The sequence below is a fragment of the Ovis canadensis genome, chromosome 22 (assembly GCF_042477335.2).
Source record: "Ovis canadensis isolate MfBH-ARS-UI-01 breed Bighorn chromosome 22, ARS-UI_OviCan_v2, whole genome shotgun sequence".
In the NCBI taxonomy this organism is placed as follows: domain Eukaryota; kingdom Metazoa; phylum Chordata; class Mammalia; order Artiodactyla; family Bovidae; genus Ovis; species Ovis canadensis.
In genome coordinates, this window is record NC_091266.1 from 40,107,729 (window position 1) to 40,131,071 (window position 23,343).

Sequence of the window (23,343 nt, forward strand, 5' to 3'; positions counted from 1 at the left end):
TGCGGGCCACACCCTGTGTATTCTTCCAGCGTCACAGGAAGACGCAGCCTGGGGGTGACGGAGGGTGGCAGCAAGCAGGCCAGAGGCGCTCCAGGCGGGGAGCTAGCAGCAATCATCCCAGATTTGCACAGCAATGCACTGTTTCCAAAGAAGTTTTGCATATACCCTCTCCTTGGCTCTCACCAGAATCTCACAGGGTGAAAATAAGCAAGGCCTTCCTAATATCGCAGAGGAGCAGTTCAGTGAATTTTCTCGCCACATGGTAAGTGGTGATGGAGATGGACTGGAGCTCACCTACTGCCCCAGGTTCCTTCTTTGCAGATCTCAGTCTAGTGGCCTGCATTTCCTCCCTTAGAGACTCAAACCTTGGCACATAAATACAGCTAACATTGAAGTCAATAACACCATCAGTGGTAAATAAGTTATGACTCAATTTACTTAACAGTTCCAATTCCTTTCCTAAGAGCTTTTGTTCCTTATATGAGATCAAGATGCAAATCCCATGAATGGAGAAAAAAAAAAAGTTTACCAAAGTATGAATATCTCGGATATACAGAATTCCACATTTAGCTATTGTTATGAGCCACAATCCATGTGGAGACAGAGAGAGCATTCCAGGTCCATATAGTTTGCTTTGCATTTTTTGGTATGGCTTAAGAATGTGAACACCACTATGTTCCTGCCGATCAAAGAAAATGACCATATTATAGAAAAGATCAGGGGAGTGGCACCTTGCAGTTATGCATATATAGTCAGATGCAAATCCATAAACATTGTCATTGGAAATAAACTGATACATGATAAAGTAGACACCTGTATTTGCACATTTTAAAATCTTTGATTGCAAATAAATGTTCGTTTCAGCCAACTAGGAAAAGTCTCCTCTGTATATCAGCTACCATTAAAAATCCTAGCTTACAATTGACTATCTTGATTTTTTACTAATCCTTTCCAAATACTCCTATCCTCAAGTCAACATAAATGAGTCAATTTCCACCACCACCATCACTGCTCCCCACCCCCCCCGCCCCCGCCACACACACACATTTCTCACGTATTCCCACCTTCAAACTTCTGCATGTGTTGTGACTTTTACCTGGAATGCTCTTCGCCATCCCATGCCCACCTATCTGGCTTCCCTCCCTACTTCAGGAACCCCACCTCCCTGCCAAGATTATACACAATATTTCTCATGTCTAAATCTGAACTATTCTTCAAAGTCCAGTTCAACTATGACTTCTACCAGGAAGCTTTTCTTAAATCCTCCTTACTACAAACCATTCCTTCCTTCTTTGAATGTCTTTGTTTCAGACCTTGCTGATATTGGCTACTCTGAGAGAGAAGGCTTTTGATTGAAGGATTTAGAAAAAGAAGGGTGATATAATCTGGGTCAGTGTGTATAGCAGGAAATGATGCAATATGGAAGAAGTCTGAAGAGTATGATGAAAGGATACTAGAAGCATAGAGGCATTTTGTTTGCAACTTTCTTTAAGACTCAAGTATAAAGTTCCACTGAAAATCATCAATGCTGTAGCTCCTGAGCCCTGTAGAATAGACTTTCTAATGATAGATTTTTAAAAAATAGTCTTAAAAGTCACTAAACTAATATTGTGTCATCTGCATGTTTATCTGACAAGTATTAGGTTGCTCAAAAATATTTTATGATGAATTAACAAATCATGCTAATATATTTAATTCAAAGAAGTTATTTTACTATAATAAAGGCATTTTTTAACTGGACTAGATTGTTAAGCTTGGATCATGTCTAATGAATACAGTGTACCAATCTTGAGTGCTAAGAAAAATGACAGAATGCTTAAGTTTCGGCATACTTTTTCAGGAAGAAGATAGCTGCAGATGTATGGCACTTGGTCACAGAAGCCATATACTCGGTTACTATGCAAGTTCAAGACCGCAGAGGACAGAGTGTGCTCTGTCTCATACACAAACTTATGAATGAATTCATCTCTCAGCCTCCCTCGTTCATCAGCAAAGCTTGCAGAAACTGTAATATTTGGGGAAGAAGATAGATAATTTGTACCATTTATTGATTTAATTTTTTTAACTGTTATGACAACTATGAAAAGCAAAATAAAAAATTAAATGCTCAGTTAATGTATAGACTATTACAGGATAAAAATGATTGGAAAACAACTTGGCTCCATTAGGTATACTTGAGCATTAAATGACTAACAGTAAGTAAATTATATTTTATAAGACTTTTGTTAATTTTATCAGTTAAGTAGAGACATGATGAAACTCATGATGATCTAAACAGTCTTAATTAAGACATAAAAGTACCTTGAGGTTTTTTACTTTCTTATACTCTATAATTAAATATTTGCAAAATAGCTACCCAGATATATTTGTTATTTAAAACAAAGTGCCTATTTTATCAGACCTTTTTATCCAGAAAGCTTTCTTTATGATTTTATCAATGAAAGTAACTACATAATAACATATATGAATTTGACTCTGTATATTTAAAGCTACAAAAAAGAGTGGAGAAGGAAATAGCAAGCCACTCTAGTATTTTTGTCTGGGAAATTGCATGGACAGAGGAGCCTGGTGGACTCAGTCCATGGGGTCACAAGAGTTGGACACAACAGCAACAAAAAGAGACTTCACAAACTGACAAATCAACTCACAAAAGTGACAGTTTTTACCTCTTCACGTTAGAATAAAAAAAAAAATGCTATCACTGGAAAATAAAAAAAAAAAAAAAGAAAAGAAAGCTATAGCAACTATTCAACTGGATGCCCAGGACAGAATTGCTTGCTCACTTTTCTTTACCTTCTGGTAGTATTTCAGGCAGAGAAAATATTTCCAGCCTGCTTCTTCTTGTTTCTGGAAGTGAGGAAAGCACCATCACTTCTACTATGTCTGTTTCCAAAGGAGACACAGTGGATATTTGTAAAATGCCTTTGCCCATCTCTGAAAGCAAATGGAAATCAACACAAGTCATTATTGATATGCTTATAGAAGCTTTCATATTTCCAGGTAAGATATAGACCTGTCTTAACTAAATCTTTTGATCCAAATTTACTTATTGGATATTTAAGTGATCTTTGAACATAAGTGATAGAAACGTTTTTTGATGAACAGATGGGGGATTCTCCACATGAGACGTCTAAGTGGACACATTCAATGTAGCTGGGTAGGACTCAGCTTCCATCCAGCCAGAGGGGCCTCCAGAGTCCGCTGGCTCTACCCTACCCAGCAGCGCCCACAAGCTCTGGCCTCTTGAATGTCCACTCCAGCCATTTGCCCATTCCCAGTACTGAATAAACATTTTTGCCACAGTCAAGGTATCGCAGGTGTGGTAGGAATACACTTGCTGTTATGAGTTTGTCCTACAGTAAGCCAGCGAATCCCACTTCTGCAAGGGGCCTTGCCTGCAGCCCACCTTGGAATCTCTCCAGCTCCGCTACTGCCACTCCACACAGCTGCTCTGTGTGTGTCCACCGTCCTGGGCCCCATCTCAGCCCCTCCCCTCAGGTGTCTACAGGGTATCCTTTCCTCTCACTGAACAAGGAAGACAGAGAACATCTGACATAAACTTGACTTCACCTTCCTCGTCCTGAATCTCACATTTTCTGTTCTTAGCTTCCCTCTTCATTTCTTGACATTTTTAGGAATAAAATGCAACCCTTTCCATCTGTGATTTTGAGCCTACGCCTCCAATATATTATTACACCATGTGCTATTAATTACCTCTTTTAATTTCCTTGGGTCTTTTACGTCTTCTCCTACTGAGGCCTCAAGACTCCCCTATCTTCAGATTAGAATGTTCCTTCAACCCTATTTCCCCACCAGTTACAAATTCTCTTTTTTTCCACTGCAAACATCTGAGAGCAGAAATTGCTGGTTACCAACTTCCTTTTCTGACTGCCGTTCCCACCTGAAACTCTGTCTCTCTGTCCCAAAGGAGTAGCTCTCCCTGACCTCACACAGTGACTGCCTCATCCTCGCCCTCGTGCCACTGACACTTCGGCCACAGTCCACCATTCATACAGCCTTCCTTCTTCAAGCTCTTCCGGGTGCGGGTGACTCCCAGTCCTCTCGCCCATCTTCAGTTTTCTTCACTGCCTTGTCTTCTCTGCCTACAACTTCAGAGTAAGTAGCTTTTCCCATCCTATACTCTGAATGATAAGATATGTTGAAAAATGGAACATTTAGGCAGGACTGGTACCCATTCTGAGGTCAGCCATCAGTCCTATCACACTCCATGCCATCTAATTTACATATATAAGTTACCTGTTTGACCTCATTACACAGTTGGGTTTGCTTCAACTCTGTCTTAAACCGTCTCATGAGCTTCCGTGATTTCAAGATCAGAATTCCATCGTTAAACTTTGAACTACGAATCTTCATTTCTGAATTAATGGTAAATATCTCCAAATGAAGATCATATTGGCTTCAACTCTACAGACCTTGTCGGCTCACCCTATCCCTCAGCCTCCATAACTTTCTTTTCCCTTGAGTTTTTACTTCAGCTGATGACAGCACACACTTCCACCATCTGGGTTAGAAACTTCAGAGTCGTTGCTGATCCCCTCCCTTCACATACAATCAATTATCCAGCTCTACCAATCCCATCATTCGTAGCTGTCCACTCCTTCCCCTTTTCATGACTGCTGCGTGATCTTGTACATTGTTAATAAGAGCACAAGCTCTAAAGCCAGACTTCCTGAGCTTGAGTCCTGGCTACCTGTGTGGCTTTGGACAAATACTTCACCTCATTGTGCCTCAACTGCCTTATCTTTAAACTGAGCATAACAGTGGTCTCTCCCTCACAAAAGTTGCCTATAAGAATTAAATGAATTAACACACGCCAAGTACTTAGAATACTGGATATTACATGATAAGGACTCCTTCAATAAATGTTGGCTTTTGTTATGACTAACAGCATTTCTTGTGTGAGTTACTATAACGTTTTTTCTGAATTTTTTTATTCCGTTCTCTTGCCTTTCTTCTCCAGCCTTCACACTGATGCCAGAGTCGTCCTCTAAAAACCAAATCAAATCACACTAGTCCCATCTTGAAAACGTCTGATGATGTGTCATTAACTACAGAACAAAGTCCAGACTCCTTGGGATGATGTTCAAGACCCTCCACTTTGTTTCAAACCTTGTCATCATGGTCATAATCTGGTAAACTCATATACTTGTTATGCCAGACTTCTTACCATTCCAAGCGCCATTGCTCAAACTTCTGTCCTGAGCTAGAACGTCGACAAGCCCCATCCTCCACTACTTTAAATCCTTGGAAAATTCTCCTGCTCTGTATTCTCTGTGCCTGCTCTTCACCTCCACTCCTTTCTTCACACCTGAGAATTAATTACTTCTTTTCCTGAGCCTACACAGCACGCTGCTATTCCTCCTCCACTCAATTTCTTCCTTGACATTTTCATGCTTCCACAGGGCCGAGGTTCCACATTTTACACTTAATAAACTCAATTTTTAAAAATCAGTACATAGATTTGAAAATTTACATTCACATTTGGTATATAAAGCCAGACAGAAAAGTGTTGGTTATTATTATTTATCACCAAAGTGCTATATCGCCTGTCAGTTCTGTAGTTTACATGGGCATTTGGACACACATTACTGAAAAAGCTGAATGTCACTTTTTAAAAAATTTTATTCATTTATTTATTTTTGGCCACACCACATGGTTTGTGGGATCTTAGTTCCCCAACCAGGGATTGAACCTGAGCCCTCGGTTGTGAAAGCACGGAGTAAAGATGCATGTGACAGAACTTTCTTTAGATATCTTAATTAAGTAGAGATCAAATGCTATTTAAAAAGTAATTTCAGGACTTCCCTGGTGGTTCAGTGGCTAAGACTCCACACTCCCAACACAGGGGGCCTGGTTCAGTCTCTGGTCGGGGAGCTGGATTCCACATGCTGCAGCTACAGATCCTGCACGCCACAGCTAAAGATTCTGGCAGCACAGCCAAATACATAAATAAATATTTTTTAAAAAGTATTTCAGGGATAAACCAACTCAACTTCCGTTCGCAGTAACATTAGAAACATTTAGCCATTTCATTAATTCATCAACTGATTCAAGAAGAGTTATTTAATATCAACTGTATACCAAGTAGATGTACCAAAACCTCTAAATATGATACGGGAATTCTCCTTAGTAACTTTGAATAGCTATTTAAATGTTTTAGAAAACATGCTACAAGTAATTGCTTCACCATGGCCCCATTTTCACAACTTTAAATTCTTTAGAATAAATTGACCAATATCTTAAGTTAATAAGCATTCTATGGCAACTTTCCTGGCGATCCGGTGGTTAAGACTCTGTGTTCCCAGGGTAGGGGGCCTGGGTTTGATCCCTGGTCAAGGAACTAAGATCCCACATGCTGCCCAGATTGGGGGAAAAAAAAAATTCAGTGTAAGTACCTATGAATCCAAGAATCTCAAATAAACTTGAGGGTTTGGCATTGATAACAAAGATGTGTCCTTCTGATGTTCCAACTAATACATACATTCCTCTCTGGTCATACCTAGAAAAAAAGAAATCTGATTATCAGATTCTACTTGTTTCACTAATAAGATGGTAAACAAATTTATTGAAAGACATCATGGATATACATCCCAAACAAATTATTCTTATGGTTTATGATTTTTAATATTATCAGATCTTATAAAAGGTAAGTGATTATACATAAATGTAATCATTACATTTTAGGCTAATATTGTTTCAAAATTGTAATTTATAAGTATATGGTCAAGAAGATTCACTAAAAACAGTCAACTATGTCATCATAAGTGAACAAAATATGACAGCAAAGCTTTCTGATATTTCAGGTGTACATAAGTAATTCTCCAATTAGAGATGAGTGGAGCATTCCAGTGCCCCTCAGTAAAGTCCTGGCAGAAAGAAGAAGAATGTAGCAAAATGTTTCTATACTTTGATCAAATTAGAAAAAGTGGGAAATGCAAATTAGGATAAGAGACAAACATCTGAGAAAGGAGAGGTGCCAAAAAAAAAAATGATACAGAGGAGTGGAATGTAAACGGAGAGAGATTACAGATCCTTCCCTACAGAGGCACAGAGCTTGTAGGAACAGCACAGATGGTGGAAACCCGGCTCCTTCCAGAGCTAGCTGACTAATCTTGGCAAATGCTTCTTTCTGAACCTAAATTATCTCACTTGTGAAACAGGGACAAGCATAATACTTTTCTGAATGTTTGACAAGCGTCACATTCAGTAAACTACAATGTGTAACAGCACATCAAGCTGTGAAGCAGGGCAAAAATGTCATTTCTTGTTAATATTTAGTATTATGATAAATTAATCAAAGATATAATAATAACAATATAATAAGTTTAAACTCAGTGTCTCTATGCTGTCTTCTAAAAAGTACTGTTTCAAAAAATTTGAAATCATCTAAATGTCTATCAATATACTGTCTTAAAAATTATGGAATATATTTCATGTGATGGAATACTATGTAGCTGTAAAAAAGAATGAAGGTCTTCATGTGTGGATAGAAGACTTTCTCTAAGATATACCATTAAGTGAAAAAAATTGTGGTGCAGAACATTGTATATGATTTGCTACCCTATAAGGGCAAAAGCAAGGACTCTGGAGCCCAATTGCCTGGGTTCAAATCTCAACATTTGCCATTCACAACATGTGTGATATTGTTATTTAAATTATTTGTGTATCATCTGCCTTATCTTTAAAAGGAAGACAATAAGGATACCTATCTCACGAGGTTAATACAACAGAAGTTCATGGTATACTCTAAGTGCTTGATAGACATTCATGCAATTAAAAGGAAGTACTTATTTTTCTGCTTGTTTGTGAATAAAATACGTTCAGTAAAAAGACACAAGAAACTAGTAACAAGCTGTCTTCAAGGAGGAGAACTGGGTATTTGGGGATAACAGTGGGAAAGTGTATTGAACTATACACATCTCTGTATTTCTTGAATGTAGAACTGAGCCAATGTACTAGTTTTCAAAACAACCCATGTAAAACCTAAAAAAAGTTAAAACTTCAGTGGAATTCTCAACAGACAGGCCTGACAAATTTGCTGCCAGAAACAGGCGGTACTTACAGGAGGTGTTGCACGGGTGATTTGGAGAGAAAGGACTTATGAACCTCATGAGGGGATTCGACATCTCGGACGTCGAGGAAGTAGACATGGCCAGTCTCGGTCCCCACGGCCGCAGACAGGGAGGATGGAGAGCAAGCCAGAACTGTCGCCTGTTTAAGACAGATGCAAAAAGAAATAGATTCACAGATATGGAAAACCAAAGGAGAGAGAGGGGGGCAGGGTGAAATAGGGGCATGGGATTAGCAGACATCAACTACTAGATATAAAACACATTAGCAAAAGGGTACGCTGTATAGCTCAGGGAGTTATACCCACTAATCTTGTAATGAGCTGAACTGAGTACACTCCACAAAAATACTCAATCACTATGCTGTTCACCTGAAAAATTAACGCAATACTGTAAACCAATTAACTTCAATAAAAAATAAAATAAACCCCAGGTTCACTGCACCAGAAAATGAAGCCTGCTTTCCTACACTTAAGAGTTCTACAGTTTATTTGAAAAACCCGAAGAACAAGAAGAGTGGCAAGTGTCATGTGGTATTACAAATTATACACTCAACATTCTTCAGCTAATCAATCACATAAGAAGTCATAGGAATCTATATATCACACTCTTTTATCCTAAAATTGGAATGATAAAAATATGAGAAAGTTGCCTGAACTTTAAACCATGGCTTCATTTTTATCCTTAATTGATTAGAAAATGATTATACCTGATAATAATGAATAATAGGAAATTTAAAACATATTCCTAGCATCTTTTGGACATCTTTATTGAATGTTAGTGATTTTTTAAAATCAGCATTCATCTGCTGGATAATAGTAGATCCTGGGATGCTGGTATAACTGAGGAAGACTTCAAAAAATAACTGTATCACGGAGCACGGGGCCTGTCACCAAAGAAACGCATCACAGATTCCTGCTTATCCAACAGTCATTTACAGAAGATGATATCTAAGAGAACAAATTTGTGGTCATGATAGTTAAGGAATCGGATTCATTTCTCTATAGTTTTCACTGACAAAGCCCACTGGGGTGCCCCAGAAGAGTCAGATGAAAACTAGGTGATAAGGTCGAAGCTCTTCATTTGTGCTTCAGTCTAATTTCACCTGCTCACAGGGTACATATGCAGCAGTCTCGTACTCAGCACTTCAGACCAGAGTTCTTAGTGTGAGACCGCTGCAGCACCTCAACTCTGTGGCCGTGTGGAGACGTACTGCCAGTAACACCTCAATTCAAGACTTAGGATGGCAGCAGGGGTGGCTGTGCACAGAGATGCTGCACCCAGAATTTGGATCTCGAGGGGAGCAGCATGGCTGGACTGGCCCCATGACAACTCTGCCCTCCCCCAAGGAGAACTCTATAGAGCAGCCTCAGCCACTCCCTGTGACAAAAGCATGCGCTCTAGAAGGAGAGCTCCCACCCCTCCACCCTCTGATCAAAAAATAAGATTTTCCTTTGCTGTTGAACTGAACTCAGTACTGCTCTATTGGCACAAGAAACACCAGAGAGGGGGAACCCCTGTAGGTAACATAATTACATTCTGGAGGTTGTTTTGAATAAAATAACAGAATGTTAGAAATGGAAAAGATCTTGAGGTCATCCTTTTGCAGGTTAGAAAGCAAGGGCAAAGGAAAATGTAGCAATTTGCCCCCAGGATCCCAAAGCTGATAACAAAGCGCAGAGGAAAACTCAGGGGTCCTGCCTCATCCAGTTTCTCCATTGAGCAGGTTTTTATTTTTTAAAGTGAATTTTCTGAGGCTTAACCAGGTTGAGTATATCGGTATCTCAGTATGAACTGGGAACAAAATGGTGAGGGTTCGGGGGTTTTTTAGCTGAAAACCTTTATGGGAGCTCTTAGTGTGTGTGTGTATCTGTGTTTCCTCAACACAATCAGTTGAAATTACCCTCCGTTCCAGGGCAATAGTTGACTAGGCTAAAAATATATAGCAATATTTGGAGGGATCTTAGTTACCCTGGCAGGTAACATCAAGTGAAAGTATTAGTGTTTGGGCATCCTGCCATCATGATGCTAAGCAAGGTTCTCTGAGGACCACTTCTTATGTTCATGGAGAATACAGTCCTGGGCATAGGCAGGGCAGTCTAGCCTCTGTACTGCTGGATTAACCCACTTATCAGTTCTCCAGAGGGTGGCAGTAATCTTCAGTAAGGAAAAATCACTGATTCTCCCCAACAAAGGCTGATCTACATGAATGTACCATGCTTGGTTTTGAGCTCAATGAAGGGATGTCTGCTTAACTGTGACAGTTGCCCAAATCTCTCCCTTCTGGTCAGGGGAAAGGAAGATATCTGAAGCAGAAAGAGAGTCTTTTGATGGTAACTATATCCCTCCCTGGACTTCCCCTGCTCAGTTGGTAGAGAATCCACCTGCAATGCAGGTGACCCTGGTTTGATTCCTGGGTTGGGAAGATCTGCTGGAGAAGGGATAGTCTACACAGTCCAGTATTCTTGTGCTTCCCCTGTGGCTCAGTTGGTAAAGAATCTGCCTGCAATGTGGGAGACCTGGGTTCAATCCCTGGGTTGGGAAGATCCCCTGGAGAAGGGAAAGGCTACCCACTCCAGTATTTTGGACTGGAGAATTCCAAGGACTGTATAGCCCAAGGTATTGTATTGGTATATGGGAAAGAACAAACTTTTCCTTGGTGGCAATTATTTCTGAAACCCTAGTGATTTATATCTCACTCATGCTGCAAATTCATTGTGGATTGACAGGATCTCTTTTCCCCCAGGGTCTTTCAGGGAACAAAGCTGACAGAGGCTCCACCAATTAACAGGAGCTCGCAAAGAGTCCGACACGACTGAGCGACTTTCCTATCCCTCCTTAGCCAGGAAGTGCAAGGTAAGTTCTGATTATACAAACCCTTAGGTGTGTATGTATCTCATCTGTAAAAAGAGGTGTGATCAGATGAACTTTAAGATTTTTCTAGTTCTAGTAATTCTAACAGAAATGAAAACATGTAAACCTTTGCCACACTGATTATGGAGTCTACACATATTCTTTTAGGTAAGAATTTTTATCTTTACTTTTTAGGATGAGTTTACCTATCTCATTGAATTATATATCTTTTGCATCTTGTATCCTCTTATATGAAGTATGATGCTTCATCTTGCATTATTAATTGAGATTTTAATTTATAATAGAGAAAGATTGTAACTTTTCTCACTACTATCTAGAGCCATATCTCATTGAGAATAATGAAATACAGAAAAAAAAGATAATTTAAGAAAAAATAGCCTTACCATTGTTTTGATCTTTTTATACTTTTAAAATATTATTTTATGTGCACCATGACCAGGGTGGAAAGAATGGCATCACCTTATGGTAGGTTATGCTTAGGTTTAAGTGAGCAACTGTAGTTTGCCACCCAGCCTACATGCACCTTCCTTCTGGAAAATTTCTTGAATATCCTTTAAGAAACCATCTCTCTTCTATTTTCAGTTGAATGGAATAGATCTAAGTCTCATTTCCAAGGCTGATTTTAAGCCAACTAGCATTTCTCATGCCCCTGTCCACAGTGATTAGTTCAGGGGTGTTATTAGGATATTAGGATATATTTAATAAGCCTTCTGAAAAGGAGAAACTTCTTTTCTCCTCCTCCTCCCATTGTAGGAGGTTTTCTTCCCTGATGATCTGATGTGAGGTTGGTATTTGTGGCATTTGGGAATCACACGAAGTCTTAGATGAAATTAAGACGTGGTACACAGACAGCAAGAAAGACGAGATCCTTGGTAATACCATTTGAGTTGCTGGATAAAGCCACAGCTGAGCCCAGAGAAGCTCTATTCTTTATAGTTAATTGAGTCAGTAGCCCACACTTTTTCATTTTTGGCTCAAGCTGGTTAGAGTGGCACCTTTCTTTCATTTCTAACTGTTCCCCTTGAGGTTAGATGGGGCCATTCACCTAGTCACGGCCAAGGAATGTTTAGTTTTTTATTAAAAACACTTAATCGCTAGTTCAAGACTCTCCAGAGCTCTTCCCATCCCATGGTGTGCGTGCATGGTCAGTGGCTCATTGGCTCAGCTGTGTCTGGCTCATTGGCTCAGCTGTGTCTGACTCTTTGTGACCCCGTGGACTATAGCCTGCCAAAATTTTTCAGGCAAGAATACTGGAGTGGGTTGCCATTTCCTCCTCCAGGGGATCTTCCCAACCCAGAGATCGAACCCTCCTGCATCTTCTGCGTTGTCAGGCGGATTCTTTACCACTGAGCCACGTGGGAAGCCCATCCCATGGTACTGAGGGGCTATTAATTGGTGGAGCCTCTGTTGGCTTTGTTCCCTGAAAGACCATGGGGAAAAAGAGATCCTGTCAACCCGCAATGAATTTGCAGCATGAGTGAGATATAAATCACTAGGTTTTCAGAAATAATTGCCATCAAGGAAAAGTTTGTTCTTTCCTATATACCAATACAATACCTTATGTTCTACATTCTGGGCTGTGGAACATACTTTATACACAAGAATTATTCTAAACATATAAGGTAAAATACATTAACATCTCTGTAACAAGTATTTCCACAGACTGTTGACATGTGAACACAAGAAGGTAGGTTGGATTAGAATTCAATATTTTTTAAAAATCCATTTATAAGGTACACTTACTTGGATATTCAGATAAATCCTGCTGACACAAGCACCATCCTCTATACCCCAAACACAAACTTCCCCTGACTGTGTGAGTGTCTGTAAAAGAAAGAAAAATAAAACTCAGATGGAAAATAAGACTGCTATGGGACCATGTTCTAAATTTCTTTCTAGTATGTCAATCACTGATGATTGAAAATAAAATTTCATTTTATTTATGTGGATTAAAATTACTTTACAATCTCAATGTTAATACTTCTGAACAAATATTAATTATTATCTTTCAGTTCAGTTCAGTTCAGTTGCTCAGTCATGTCTGACTCTGCAACCCCATGAACTGCAGCACTCCAGGTCTCCCTGTCTATTACCAACTCCCAGAATTTACTCAAACTCATGTCCATTGAGTCGGTGATGCCATCCAACCAGCTCATCCTCTGTCGTCCCCTTCTCCTCCCACCTTCAATCTTTCCTAGCATGAGGATCTTTTCAAATGAGTCAGTTCTTCACATAAGGTGGCCAAAGTGCTGGAGCTTCAGCTTCAGTATCAGACATTCCAATGAATATTCAGGAGTGATTTCCTTCAGGAGTGACTGACTGGATCTCCTTGCAGTCCAAGGAGATCTTCTCAAGAGTCTTCTCCAACACCACAGTTCAAAAGCATCAATTCTTCGGCGCTCAACTTTCTTTATAGTCCAACTCTCACATCCGTAATGACTACTGGAAAAACCATAGCTTTAACTACACGGACCTTTGTTGTAATGTCTCTGCTTTTTAATATGTAAAGTAATATGTAAATATGTATTTAACATGTATTAAATGCATACTAAATAATATTTAATATTTATTAAATGCATATTTAATATGTAAAGTAATGTCTCTGCTTTTTCATATGCTGTCTGGGTTGGTCATAACTTTTCTTCCAAGGAGTAAGTGTCTTTTAATTTCATGGCTGCAGTCACCATCTGCAGTGATTTTGGAGCCCAAGAAAATAAAGTCTGTCACTGTTTCCATTGTTTCCCCATCTACTTGCCATGAAGTGATGGGACCGGATGCCACGATCTTAGTTTTCTGAATGTTGAGTTTTAAGCCAACTTTTTCACTCTCCTCTTCCACTTTCATCAAGAGACTCTTTGGTTCTTCTTCGCTTAATATGTGTTGGTGTAAATTTTTTTGGTATTTATCCTTCTAGTGCTCTCTCGGCTTCCCAGATCTGTAGTGAGGTGTCTGACATGAATTTTGAAAACTTCTCAGCCATTATTACATCACACATTTCCTCTGTTCATTCCTTCCTTTCTCTATTGTGTGTATGCTAAACCTTTTGTAATTGTCCCGTGTTCTTGGATATTCTGTTCTTTTTGATTCTTTTTTTCTTTTTGAATTTCAGTGTTAAAGGTTCTACCGACATTTCTTCAAGCTTATTGATTCTTTCCTCTGCAATATTCAGTCTATTGATGAGCCCACCAAAGGCATTCTTCATTTCTGTTACAGTGTTTTATATTTCTAATATTTATTTTCATTCTTCAGGTTTCCATATCTCTACTTATATTTTCCAATCATTCTTTCATGTTGCCCACTGTTTTCATAAGACCCCTTAGTATATTAATCATAGTTGTTTTAAATTTCTGGCCCGATAAATTACAATATCTTTGTAATTATTTTCAGATACAACAATATCTGAGTCTGGTTCTGATGCTGTCTCTGTATCTTCTAACTGTTACTGTCTTTTAGTATGCCATATAATTTTTGTTAAAAGTTGGACATAATGTACTGGGTAAAAGGATATGAATTAAGTAGGCTGTAATATGGGGTTTTATGCTTATCTGGCTAGGAGTTAGGCTGTGTTTATTGTCTGCTGCAGATGAACATGTCAGAAACTAAAACTGCCTCTAGTGTCCTTGGTTTTGGTCTGAGATGTGCAGATTCTCCCATTGTAATCCCCCTGGGTACTGGCTCCAGGCCTGGTTTCTGCTTCTGGGTATCTGCTCCAGTAAGCTATGATTCTTTGCATCTGCCTGTCTGTCTCTATAATTTTGGGGGCAGTGGTTTCCCCTATGACCCCAATTCTCTGATGGGTCTGAGAGGAATGGTTGATTTTAAGTTTATTCAGCTTTTCTTTCCCCCTGATGTAAGGTTCTTTACATGCTAGACTGGAAACCCAGAATTCATCTTGTTCATTTTTCTTCTTTCACAGGATTAAGACTGAAAGCATTTTAAAGTAACTGCAACGTGATACAGTTTAAATTCTGTTTCTTGAATAGGAGGGAGTGAGTACATGATGTTGTGGATCAAGTATCTAATTCTAAACATGAAAATCTTGTATTAAATTTTTAAATTTAATTCTTATCAGAGAATATCTGAAAGAAAAAGCATATAATCAGAATCTGACAACTGGAAGAACTCTTAAATGTTACCTATTCCATAGTTTATGTATCTTTTTATTAATATTTGCTAGAACTCCCAAAATCTTAATGGATTTGTTGATGAATCATATGGAAAGTGAATTATATTTCTTGAGATCAACTAAAGGTAAGCAGTTAATCATCAGAAAAAACTTTTCTTTTCTAAATGTAGAGGGTGGTTTTTTTTTTAAAGTAGATTGAATACATGTTTTATGCATGGCAACTATTTCATTTTCATTTTCAGATGGGGCTGGATCACTCTGAAAAAGGGTAAAACACTAATAGTTTAATGAGTGTTGACAACTCACTAGCAATGAATGTGTTTAAAGATATGGCTTGGAAAGCTTGGATGGTGAATACAAACAGGATGGCTGTTAAGATTTTAATTGCTTTGGTCATGTTCAGAGACTTAATGTTATGAAGTCACAATGTGATGATGTCATTTTAACTGGGGAGTAGATCTAACGATGGAACTGGCTGGCATTCCTACTGAATCTTCGAGTACACTCTGCTTCCTATTTGCAACAGGTTGCACGTGAATTTCCAAATCTCATCCTTAAATCCTATTGTGGAACAAAGACAATATTCCTTACCATGCAGTATTCATTTCCAGGTGTGATAAAGTCTGTCGCCTGAAATTTCCCATCACAAGCCTCTAGGACTTTTTCAAAGGTTGGCTCCTCACCAAAAGTATAAATAAAAATAGACCCCTGTAAATATACCAAAAAAGAAAAAAATAATGCAATTGTTGTGCGTTCTGTTGAACAAATAGTTATTAAATGTTCCCTGTAAGTAATAAGACACTGTGTGGGAAAATGTGATGGGAAAGTAGAGATAAACTCAGTAAGGCCCTGACCTTGAGGAGCTTAAAATCTAAACACTTGTTTTATTGATTCTTGCATTCACTCATCAATTAAAATATTCAATAAATAAGACTTCTTTCCTCCATTTCCAGGCATTTGTTTTTTAGATTATAAAACATAATGAAGCACTTTTTCCTGACTTCAAAAATTATGTTTATTTTTGCAGAAAGTTTGAAGAATGTGGAAAACCAAAAAAGTTGTTGCTGCTGCTGCTGCTAAGTGCTTCAGTCGTGTCCGACTCTGTGTGACCCCATAGACAGCAGCCCACCAGGCTCCTCCATCTCTGGGATTCTCCAGGCAAGAACACTGGAGTGGGTTGCCATTTCCTTCTCCAAAGCATGAAAGTGAAAAGTAAAAGTGAAGTCGCTCCATCGTGTCCAACCCTTAGCGACCCCATAGACTGCAGCCCACCAGGCTCCTCTGTCCATGGGATTTTCCAGGCAAGAGTACTGGAGTGGCTTGCCATTGCCTTCTCCAAAAGAGTTGTTAAGATGAACTAAATTCTATCACATACTAGACCATGATGGGTACTAATGAAACTTTTAAATAAAATTTTGTGAAACTTGTAGAGGTGTGTCTGAAGCTGTTACTTTAAAACTTGTTTATCATTCTCAGGTTCCAAATTCACCTCTCAAAAAAAAAAAAAAAAATCTATCCTGTACCTTATGCATCTCTGCCAAGTAACTATACTACGGTATGGTTACTAGCAATAAGCAGTCTGTTTTAAACTGATCACAAGTTCTTCATGTTTACTTGAGTTAAACATGAATGTTTTTATTCTTGTTTATGTAAAAAAACACAACTCTGTAAAGTCTAAACTTTGGTAGGTATTTATTGATTTTATCTTTCATTCATTCCTTCAACAAATATGGAGTGGACACACTGTGCCAGACACAGCTCTGGATGCGGGGGCTACATCAGAGGACAGAACAGATAAAAATTCCCTGCCTTTATGGAGCTTACATTCTACTGGGGGATTCAGTCAATAAATAAAATATCTAAATAATATATATTATAAGTTAAAGAGCAATAATTATAGAAAGAAAAAAAAAAGCAGGGAAAGAGCATATGACATAGCAAAATAAGAGGGTAGAATTCAAACCTGTGTGTCCAAGAAGCACGTTACTGAGAAGGTGAGTTTAGGGAAAAGACCTGAAGGACATGAGGAAGGTATTCATGCGGACTCTGTGGGGAATGCATTCCAGACAGAAGGACAGCCAGTGCTCTCCGAGGGAGGAGCAAGCCTGGTGAGCACAAAAGGCTTACATCATGGCCAGCATGACTGAAGCAGGGTGAACAGGAAGACCAGTGGGAGATCAGGCCAGGGTGGGGAGTGGAGTCCACATCATGAAGAACCTTGTAAAGCATAGTGAAGATTTTGGCTTTTACTCAGAATAACATAGGCAATCACTGGAGGGCTCTGAGTAGTAGAGATGCTTTTCTCACCTTGGCTACTGTGTTAAATACACACATTTATTCTATTAAGTACTGAGAAAAGTATATTAAAATCTGTTGAGATGATGACTTGGCTTTTCCTTGTCATTTTGTCATGTTTTGCTTTATATATTTTGAAGTTATTTTATTTGGTACATATATATCTTAAAAGTTTATAGACTTCTAGTGAATTTAACCTTTTACTATTCTAAAATATTAATAAACTCATTTGTCCTTAGGAATGATTTTTGCCCAAAAGTCTATTTTGTCTAATATTAATATATCTCCAAAGACTTTCTTTTGGTTAGTGTCTGCATGATATATCTTTTCCTATCTTTTTATTTACTTTCAATCTTTAATTTGCTTTCAATGTTACTATATTTTTAAGAATTTACTTTCAATCTTATGCTTTAGATATGTCACTTGAAAACAGTGCATAGTTAGGTTTGGCTTTTTTTAATCAAATATGCTAATATTTGCCTTTTAACTAGATCAACTATTCTGTTTTGCTTTAATTGTAATTACTAGTATATTTGAGATTAAACATTACACTTTAATTTATGCTTCCTGTTTTCTTCTCAGTTGTTTGTATATCTTTATTTCTCTTTTCTTTTCTTCTTTTGGGTGGCTTTCTTGAACGCTTCCACTTTGCCCCTCTATTATGTGGAAATTTCATCTGATGTTTCAGTTCTTTTTTGGTTACCTTACAGGTCAGAACACGTATACTTAATTTATAAACATCAGAAGAACTTAAAACCTTTCCTCTCTCAGCGGGTGAAAGAATCTACCTCCCAATGCAGGAGACTCAGTTTTGATCCCCGAGTCTGCATGATCCCCTGGAGAAGGAGATGGCAACTGCTCTAGTATTCTTGTCTGAAAAATCCCATGGACAGAGGAGACTGGCGGCCTGCAGCCAAAGGGTTGCAAAGACTCAGACACAGCTGAGCGGCTGAGCACGCAGCACAGGCCTTTCCCTCCAGCTTCACATTATTGTTGTTGTTTTATACAGTCAGTCTTCACTTACCTTTCTCCACACATTTACTACTGTTCTTCATTCTTTTTGCATCACAGTCTTTCCTTCTGGGATCATTTTCCTTCTGCCTGAAGTACATTCTTTAGAATTTTCTCTAGTGATGACGTACTAACAAATGCTCACTTCTAAAAATGTCATTTTTCATCCCTATACTGAAAAGTATTTTCCCTGGGTATAAAATTCAGTGATAGCAACCTTATTTCACTAAATCAGGGGTCAGCAAACTTTTTCTATAAAGGGACAACCAATAAATATTTTAGGCTTTGCAGGCCGTGTAGTCTCTCACAACTGCTTAATACTATCATTGCAGTGTCAAAGCAGCAGTAGACGATACATAAACAAGTGGGTCTGATTGTGTTCCAGTAAAATTTTGTTTACAGAAACAAGCAGGAGGCTGGTTTTGACCCAAGGGGTCCACAGTGTGCTGACCCCTGAACTACATGGAAGATATCATTCTAATCTTTCTTTCTTATGTTATTGCCAAAGAAGTCAGCTGTTAGCCTAATTGAAAGTCCCTTGAGATAATCTGGTTTTCTCTCTGACTCCTTTCAAGATTTTCTCTTTGTCTTTAGTTTTCAACAATTTCACACTGGTAAGTCTGGGTGTGTATATCTTTTTATGTATCCTGCTTGGGATTCACTGTACCTCCTGAAGCTGTAAATTCATATTTTTAATCAGTTCTGGAAAATGTCTCCTTAAATATTGCTTCTGTCTGACTCTCCTCTTTGGAATTCCAATCAAATACATGTTAGATCTTTTCACTATATCATTCATTTCTCTTACCCTCCTTTCTATATTTCGTATACTTTCATCTCTTGGGTACATTCTGAATAACATCTTCCAGTCTATCTTCATCTGTTCTCTCTTTGGCTGCATCCAGTCTTCTGTCAGACATATTCATTTCATTTTTACTGTAAGCATATTTTTCTTTTGTATGATTTCTATTTGTGTCTTTCTCCCTTCTCTTAGGTTACATTTTTTATTGTTTTCTGTCCTCCATAGATACTTCAAGTTTTTCATTTATTAAAACATCATTAACACAGTTGTTTTAACTTCTGGTAATCACAGAAACTTAAGTCTTTCCATATTTTAGTTTCAATTTCTTTTAGGCAAAAAATCATTCAATTTTACTTGTAATTTATCTAAAATCATTGCCCAACAATATAAACTGCTATTCCTGACTTAGGAGTCTTCCTAACAGTATAATTCATGTGGGCATTTGATTTTATCCTGCATTTATTTCCCTCCCTTCTTCTCTTACGGAACCTATACTCTCCTTAGCGAACCACCCATTACCACAATCTCAGTTTATGTTTGAGTAGATGACAGAGGATGAGATTGTTGGATGGCATCACCGACTCAATGGACATGAGAATGGGTAAACTCTGGGAGTTGGTGATGAACAGGGAGGCCTGGTGTGCTGCAGTCCATGGGGTCACAAAGAGTTGGACATGACTGAGCGACTGAACTGAACTAAACTGAGATGACCCTACCTAGGCTCCAAGGTTAGACGTGTGACCTAAGCCTGGTCAATGAGAGTTTAGAATCCCTCTGGACATAGTAATTGACCCAGGGGTAGAAAGGTGACCCAAGTTAGTACAATAAGTCCAGTTACAGGACATTTTTTTCCCAACTGGTATCTTTCTACTAAGGTCACCAAGAGGATAAAAATATAAAACTGGAGTTTCAGGACGTTCTTTTGACACTATCTTCATAGAAAGGGAGGAAGTAGAGAGGAAACAGAGCTAAGATATGGCAGAAAAACAAGGCTAATAGCAACACGGGAGCGCCCAGATTTATATCAATTCCTTGCTTGCTTTCAGTTATATATACACAAAAAGAAGAAACAACACTCAAGTGTTTCCTGGACTTTTAAACTGGCTGATTTTTCATTCGCAAGCTAAAGAGTCCTGACTAGTAATGGATCATTATGCAGCACATTCTGCCCTTCATTCCTGTCATGCAATGATGATAATAATAATATCTGAAAACTTATCAAGAAATCACCATCTAGCATACCTTGTCTATCTGAATCAGCAACATTCTGTAACTAGGAGAAAACATCAAATGTTCCACTGGCCTTTCAACCTCAAGAAAATCCTCTACTTTGTAATTTGTATCTTTAATAAGTAAAGAATACACAAAGCCATCCTAGAAACCAAAAACAATAAGATAAATGAAAATTAGTCTCAGTCCATGCATAGTATACTTTCCTCATCAAATCAGCTAAGATTTATTGATTAGTATCTACTGTTCATTTTTGGAAACATCATCTATGTTTACATTATCTAGAATGTTCTGTCTTCATACCTTCATTTAGCCAATTTTTAACCATGTTTCCTGGTCAGTTTTTAACTTTTATCTTTTTTTCTAACACATTTTCAATTACCTAAAATTTTACGAATCTCCCCTTTCTTTGAACTTCTTTAGTATTTATCACCTTACCACATTCTTCTGGATAAAGGACGTGGGGTAGATGAGGCAGGGTTTACTGTGTGGCTGGTATTCAGCAGTCTCCTTACTTCAAAGGACCTTAGCCTTAATGTATGTTCTTTAATCATTATTGTGTGCATTTCTTAAATCTCTAAATGACTCAAAGGTAGGGAGTGTGCTGCTTATTTCCTTTGTATTCTCCTTTCTAGTTTTTCACACAGTGCTAGAAACAGGGCAAGTATCCAGTGAAAATGGGTTGGTTAAATGTTGATCAGTAAGTTGTAAACAGTTTTAGGTTAATTTAACTACTTTCAAGAAGAACTTAAGTTATTTTTACAGTAATGAAAAGATTTTGGGCAAACTTAGGCATCATTTCTAGGTTAGACCCCCTAATGACTAAGAGGTATTTGTGAGATGGCTTGGTTCAGACTTGGGACCTGGGGAAAAACGTGCAAGGTGCTTTCTGCAAGATCATCATCACTCTCCATCCCTCACCAGAACAGATGCTCCAAGCTTTCCTTTAAACTAGATTAAAAAAAAAAAAAAAAACCCACCAAGGGTGACTTGAAAAGGACAAATGCAGACTAAATGTAGAAAGAGGTAGTCCATTGCAAGGTTGGGGAGCGGAGATTATGAACTAAATGTAGGTTTATGAGCTCCAGACTGCTTCCTGTTGGTGGAGCTTTCATTCTGACAGCATTTTGCAGCTGCCCTTAGGTTCCTAGAGGTGTGATTTGTGGCAAAAGAAGAGACAAAGCTAACAGTGGTTTGGGACAGCTACCATTAGACCAGAGATTTTACTGTAGGTCAAACCTTGATTACAACCACATGGGAAAGTAACATGGTCTGGCCCCTTTTCTTACTTAATGAAGCTGTGTGCCCTAAAAAATGAGAAAGGACTTTGGAGTTTACCATGCTTGGGTTCAATTTCCAGCTTCTCCACTTACTGGTTGGTGAACTCTGGAAGACTTGACTCCTTTGAGTGTGTGTGTGTGTGTATGTATGTTTTGGGGTGGTAGATTTTTAAATTTTATTTATTTGCAATAAGACAGACATATGATAGTTCACTATAATGTTTTCTATAATTTTGTATATATATATAATTTGTAATAAAAGGTTTTACAATAGCATCCCCTGAAAAAACAATTTTAATTAATAAACTGACAGAACTTGATATCACATATTATGGTTCATCATAGTAAATGGCAGTAAGTGGAAATTTTGTATATTTTATTTTTCCATTTGACATATTTTTTAACCATTTTAAATTGAAGTATAGTTAATTTACAACATTGTGTTAGCTTCATGGGTTTATATATTTTTCTTGAAAGCAATTAATTTTGAAGAAAAAAATACATTACAATTCCAGAAGCAAGCACGCCTCCCTTCTGATATGCCATGGTGACTGGACTGAGGAGATTTCTTTCAACTTTGGGAAAGAAAAACAAAGTGAAACAGGTGACAGATAATTAAAAGTGCCATATAGAGTGATTAGTCTCACTTGCTTTCCTAGGGCTATTCATTTCTTTGTAATTCCTTTTTCTACATACAGATCAACTTCCTATCAGAATACCTGCTATGATGCCTCTCAAACAATAAAGAATAAAAGCTACTTTGCAATGGTTACTGATGGTAATGATAAATTAATAATTAATGATAAATCACACAAGGGTTTTTTTTTTAAATGTTCTGTATCATCAGATCTATGGGAGTAACATTGTGGAATTATATAGTAAATATATTTCCTTTTTTAAGGAAAGAAATTATCAGAGATTTTAAGAGGCTGGGGGGAAAAAAGACAAAAACGATATTATTATTAAACTGTATACTTAAGATTTGAATATTTTATGGCGTGTAAATTTGTACCTCAATAAATAAAACATGGTGGATTTTTAAAAGTAAAAATAAAAAAAGATTTATAAGATTTTTGTTATTAATAAAATATTGTCCTGGGGGAATGTCATAAAAAGCACACTAGCTTTTATGTAGATAAACTGCAAGAACTACAAGATCAAAGGCTCAGAGACACCTGCCAGACTTTTATTTGTCGCATACTACCTGCTCAGCATTTTGCCAGATGCTAAGACACATAGTGCCCTTTCCTCCAAAGACTGTTCACCTCCCAGTAGCTTCTTCTCTTTAATCCACCTGCCACCAGAATCCATTGCTATGAACCTGGCCTAGTCTAGATGCCTGCTGCTTATAGCTACTCCTTTCCTAAACTATGGATAATTTATGTCTGCAAGCACAGTTCCAATTGGGGTACATCTCCACTCAGCAGTTGATGTCATTCTACTGTCAGATAGATTAGGTATAAACACCTTAGTCAGATTCAAGGTCAGATGTGGTATCACTTAGATGTCCCTTTATCACCACTATTTCTGCATAACACTTGATGCTCCAGACAAACTGGACAACTTCTTGTTTCTCAACCTTCCCCATGTTTTCTCGTTTACATGGATACCATTGTCCAAAATTTCACCTACCCTCAT

General features: G+C 38.0%; 1 protein-coding gene across 6 annotated transcripts in view; it reads right to left on the minus strand.

Moving 5' to 3' along the window:
- The window catches only part of CFAP43 (cilia and flagella associated protein 43), a 99,182-nt gene that overhangs the window by 44,006 nt on the left and 31,833 nt on the right, over positions 1-23,343 (minus strand). For 5 of the 6 annotated variants that reach the window (XR_011252044.1, XM_069567044.1, XM_069567043.1 and 2 more), the window contains exons 7-15: positions 22,213-22,280; positions 20,438-20,569; positions 15,682-15,798; positions 12,708-12,788; positions 8,084-8,232; positions 6,417-6,520; positions 2,794-2,934; positions 1,833-2,005; positions 530-679 (exon numbers count right to left, since the gene is read on the minus strand). Coding sequence is in view for 5 of the 6 variants with exons in the window: in XM_069567044.1 (XP_069423145.1) it covers positions 530-679; positions 1,833-2,005; positions 2,794-2,934; positions 6,417-6,520; positions 8,084-8,232; positions 12,708-12,788; positions 15,682-15,798; positions 20,438-20,569; positions 22,213-22,280 (1,115 nt within the window). In the remaining variant the exon portion in view is untranslated. The remainder of the gene's footprint in view (positions 1-529; positions 680-1,832; positions 2,006-2,793; positions 2,935-6,416; positions 6,521-8,083; positions 8,233-12,707; positions 12,789-15,681; positions 15,799-20,437; positions 20,570-22,212; positions 22,281-23,343) is intronic. The other variant, XM_069567042.1, reaches the window with a different exon arrangement.